The sequence below is a fragment of the Sinocyclocheilus rhinocerous genome, unplaced genomic scaffold (assembly GCF_001515625.1).
Source record: "Sinocyclocheilus rhinocerous isolate Xijiao unplaced genomic scaffold, SAMN03320098_v1.1 scaffold1613, whole genome shotgun sequence".
In the NCBI taxonomy this organism is placed as follows: domain Eukaryota; kingdom Metazoa; phylum Chordata; class Actinopteri; order Cypriniformes; family Cyprinidae; genus Sinocyclocheilus; species Sinocyclocheilus rhinocerous.
In genome coordinates, this window is record NW_015640045.1 from 51,126 (window position 1) to 55,864 (window position 4,739).

The window sequence follows — 4,739 nt, forward strand, 5'->3', positions numbered from 1 at the left end:
TGGTACGGTTCGGCTCAGTTTGCATTTCCACTGCAGTTTAGTACCGCTTTAGAGTGGGTGGGATTATAGACATGTTGTTATAGTTGCGCCACCTCTACTGCCGCGACCTCCTGAAAAACATTTTTATTCCACGTCGTCCCATTAAGCTCTCGCTGGATCCGCTCCTCACCTATCAACGAGAGGAACGTCTGTACTTCCTCAAAAGACCACGAAACAGCCATTATTTTGTTGTTTAAAAAAGGTGCGCTTGTTCAAAACTGTTGCATTCGTTTTAAAAAAGTTGCATTCGATCCTGGCTGGCTGTGCTGATGTAATCTAGTGCAGGTAGTGGGATTCTCTCCGGCCAATCAGTGATCAGCAGGGTTTACACGTCACATTTTGGTAGTGGTAGGCTCGCTTGGAACCTCAGCCGAGGTGGTAACAGTTAGGACCTGTACACAGTGGAAAACCCCCCAAAAGTGAGACACACGGTACCATGCAGTGGAAAAGCGCCATATGGTAACAATAGACAGGCATACTAGTTAGTTTAAAGGAATAAATGTCCTACCAGCTTGCCATAGCACCCACGTTTAGAACCCTGACGTAGCCCTCCAGCTCGTGAGGAGGGGCGAGGGTGGCCCGTCGGCACGAGCTCAGACAGCAAGGAACAGCTGCAGAGAGGCTCTCGTTCATTGAATTACACCGCATAGCTCATACAATATTACTGTTTCTTCCCCAAAAACAAATAATATCAATATATCATCCATACCATCCAACATGGTTGACCGCGAGCAGCTGGTTCAAAAAGCCAGGCTGGCTGAGCAGGCAGAGAGATATGATGATATGGCAGCAGCCATGAAATCGGTAAGTCATTCTTTCAATTTACCCTTGGGGTTTTATTTGTTTGATGACTTAGTTTGACCAACGTTCGCTAAATCTATCTATCTATCTATCTATCTATCATACAATACATAAATAATATAGAATTATATATATAAATATAAAATACATAATATATATATAATTGTCGTATTATGCATACTATACGTTCGATCCATTTGGAGAAAAAATGGTAATGGTGAATGATCATATAGGTTGAGTTACAGTAAAATAATGGCATGTAACGGGAGCCTTTAATTTGATGTCGTATAATAAATTTTTGGGTGTTCATCTATGGTAAATCAGTGCTTTATTAATGAGAGTGCAGTGGATCGGGTGTAGACTGTCTGGATCTTGGGCGGTGTCTCCTGCCTTACCCGAGCCCACAATCAAATGAATGAGACGATACAGGACCAGTGTATAAAGATGTTTCAACATCGCTTTCAGCATTATTGAAATACAAAAAAAAATCAATATTTTGCACTTTATTTTTTTTTTCAATCGCTGTGTTGCGTAACTGCACATTCATGCTCATAAACGCAGTGTAATGGCTAGTATTTGATTTTACACTAGAAATAGGCGTTTTGTCATTGTTGTTCATTACCCAAGCATACTGTCATAAATGCATCAGATATTTATTTTCCATCACCAGCATATATAAACTCCAACTGCCTTTTTTTTCTAAAGCATCCTCACAATTTAGTTATGACTTCCCATATTCATTATCCACATATGGGAGATATTAAGATATTTCCTCTAAACCAACGTTAGAGGCAGCAGCATTCCTTCTAGAATCTTCCATCCTTGTCATATTGCAGTAAGGTCCATGATTCAGATTGGATATTCCTTCTTGTTTCAAACCTACCGATTTATAGATTATTAAAGGCAATGGGATCTCTTTAATTCATAGTGAATATTATTTCTATGTATATTTTAACAGTATTTGAGTGGGTGAATGTACAGGGCACCATAATGAATACATTCAAGGCCTTAGGGCTTCTTGAGGAGGGGAAAGGGGAACATCTGCATCTCTAACGCTTCTTCACTGTCAGCATCCTGACTATATTACCATCAGGGTGAGGGCATTTAGGAGACAATTCTTACACAGGCTTATGGAAATTGAGGAGGACCCCTCCGTTTCTGCTTCGTCAAGGGTTGGCATCATGCTTTTTTTCTGGAGGGGTGTCGTCTAGCATCTCTTATTTCTTGAGTGATTGAATGGTTCTTACCCGTGGTAATACGTTTCTGACTTAATTAAAAATGACATGTAGATGTGTCTGCCTCAATACTCTTTGTTCTTTGTTCATTGTCCAATAAATGATCTTCATACTGAAACAGTCATAAAGCAACTGGGTGCAAAATCTGTTAATTTACAACCCCAGATGTGTTGGCACTCATTAGCAGTGTTTTACAATAAAGTCTTGATTTAATACCAAAATGTGCAATATTAGATTAAGTGTATTGATTGAAACATAGAGTAGTGACAGACAAGATCCACCCGATCAATTTAGCTAAAATGGTTGTATTATCTTAGAGCCATATTACCTTGGTCTAAATCTCAAATGGCTGTTAAAAGGGAATGTTCCCATCCTTGCAAAGATTGTTGTGTATGCAGGACAGGCAATTTTAGCTTCATGGATCAGTGGGGGAGATTTAAAAGCAGTTTGACTCTAAAGTTACTTCAGTCCTATAGATAAAAGCCCATTTAGCCACAGACCTGATGGGAAAGTGCCCACAGGCCTTCATTATCTTGATGCGTCCGGCCAAAGAGACAAGCAGCAATAGGCCAAGCTTCAAACTTCACATTGGAGTGAGATCATCTAGTTCTTACTTTACATTTGTGAAAGTCTTCCTTCCATGTAAATATTTGCATGCGATTGCAACACGGCTACCTAGGTAACAAGGTTACCCATCACCCACCACAAATATCTGTTACTATCTGTCTGTGAAAGGCATGCCAAATTAATATTGCGTAAATAGCAATACGTGTGTTTAAATAAAACCATTTCATATCCTCCTGCCTCTGTTTCGTAATGAGTCCCGTCTTCCTGTGTGAGCAGTGTTCCTGTTTCCTACTCTGATCTTTATTGAATTGTCTAAGCTGCCTTTGAATTCAGTTCTCTTTGTATTCTGAGGACTTTGAGGGAATAATTTTAGCTTTTGTGGCTGGTAGCTAAAATCAAACACCTTGATCTGAAGCACATGGCATTTGAAAAGTGGTACACTTACAAAAATAAAGGTCCTTATTGGCTTTGATGGTTCCATGAAGAACCTTTAACATTCATGGAACCTTTCCATTCCAAAAAAGGTTATCTATAGTGGAAAAGGTTCTTCAGATTATTAAAATGTTCTTCACACAAAGACCAAAATGTGGCATCACTGCGAAAACACCGTTTTGAAACCTTTATTTTCAAGAGAGTACAGAAAACAATTTAACCCATGATATTATGTAATTGCACCACAAAGAGGCTCTGTTGACTAGAAGGAGATCTGTAGTTGACATGAGTGATTTATGACTTATCCTCGTGAAAATATGGAATCAAACCCGTTTTACATATGTAGTATAGCCGTCCCAGTTTGGCAAGAGAAAAGGTCAGCGAGAAGGCCACTGTAACACATGAACTGCCGCACAGCGATCGTGTTAACTTACACTGCAGCTGCCCTGGAGGGTATGTGGGAACATTTCGCCTCCCGCCCCTGCCCCCACTCTCGGCTGAAGTGATTTCACCTCTAGTGTATTGTGTAGCGCTAGCACTCTGTCATCTCACTAGATAGAGTTGGACTACTGTACAAAATGAGACAATTGCCATGGAAACTGCACTTGGCATATAGCTCGAGCTCATGGCTGCACAATGCATTCTGCCAGCCGATGAAGCTCTCTGTGGATATTATCATTATGCAACTGAAACATTAACTGTTGCACGTTCATTTTATCGCTAAATTAGTTGCGTAACAAGAAAAGCTTGTTATTACCTTGCTGGATGATGTACGTCTCTTTCCTCAAACAGCGTTCTATTTCCTTCCTTTGTAGGTAACCGAGTTGAACGAGGCCTTGTCCAACGAAGAGAGGAACCTCTTGTCCGTCGCCTACAAGAACGTCGTAGGCGCTCGGCGCTCATCCTGGAGGGTCATCTCCAGCATCGAGCAGAAGACATCCGCGGATGGCAACGAGAAGAAGATCGAGATGGTGAGGGCCTACCGCGAGAAGATTGAGAAGGAGCTGGAGGCCGTGTGCCAAGACGTGCTCAACCTGTTGGATAACTTCCTGATCAAGAACTGCAGCGACACTCAGCACGAGAGCAAGGTCTTCTACCTGAAGATGAAGGGAGACTATTACCGTTACTTGGCCGAGGTGGCCACGGGCGAGAAGCGCTCCACCGTGGTGGAATCCTCCGAGAAGGCCTACAACGAGGCTCACGAGATCAGCAAAGAGCATATGCAGCCCACTCACCCCATCCGGCTGGGATTGGCCCTCAACTACTCGGTCTTCTACTACGAGATCCAGAACGCTCCGGAGCAGGCCTGTCATCTCGCCAAGACGGCCTTCGACGACGCCATCGCCGAGCTCGACACCCTCAATGAGGACTCCTACAAAGACTCAACCCTCATTATGCAGCTCCTCCGAGACAACTTAACGCTGTGGACGAGTGACCAGCAAGATGATGAGGGTGGCGAGGGCAACAATTAAAAGTAGACAAGTTCTAGAAGATCTAGAAATATAAAAATGGCTGGTGGACTTTGGCAGCAGCTTTTGCCATGGTTTCCTCTGCAGCAGCAGTTCTTTATTTTTCCACGAGTTAAAAGAAAAAAAATATCAAGGGCGGTAAAGGGGGAGGGGGGGGGCTGAAGTCCTAGTTTGAATATATACAGAAATATATATA

At 42.4% G+C, this 4,739-nt stretch overlaps 1 protein-coding gene across 1 annotated transcript; it reads left to right on the plus strand.

The window, feature by feature from the left end:
* Nucleotides 1-452: 452 nt before the first annotated feature.
* Nucleotides 453-4,710, plus strand: LOC107752381 (14-3-3 protein gamma-B). The gene is made up of 2 exons (XM_016568336.1): nucleotides 453-843; nucleotides 3,890-4,710. The coding sequence occupies exons 1-2, from the start codon at nucleotides 757-759 to the stop codon at nucleotides 4,544-4,546; spliced, it is 744 nt and encodes a 247-aa protein (XP_016423822.1). The 5' UTR covers nucleotides 453-756; the 3' UTR covers nucleotides 4,547-4,710.
* Nucleotides 4,711-4,739: the final 29 nt, after the last annotated feature.

Bases quoted from the DNA above. Each gene is read 5' to 3' on its own strand.
- LOC107752381 (XM_016568336.1), top strand. From the start codon at position 757: ATGGTTGACCGCGAGCAGCTGGTTCAAAAAGCCAGGCTGGCTGAGCAG. The intron at 844-3,889 runs GTAAGTCATTCT...CTTCCTTTGTAG, and splicing joins TGGCAGCAGCCATGAAATCG to GTAACCGAGTTGAACGAGGC.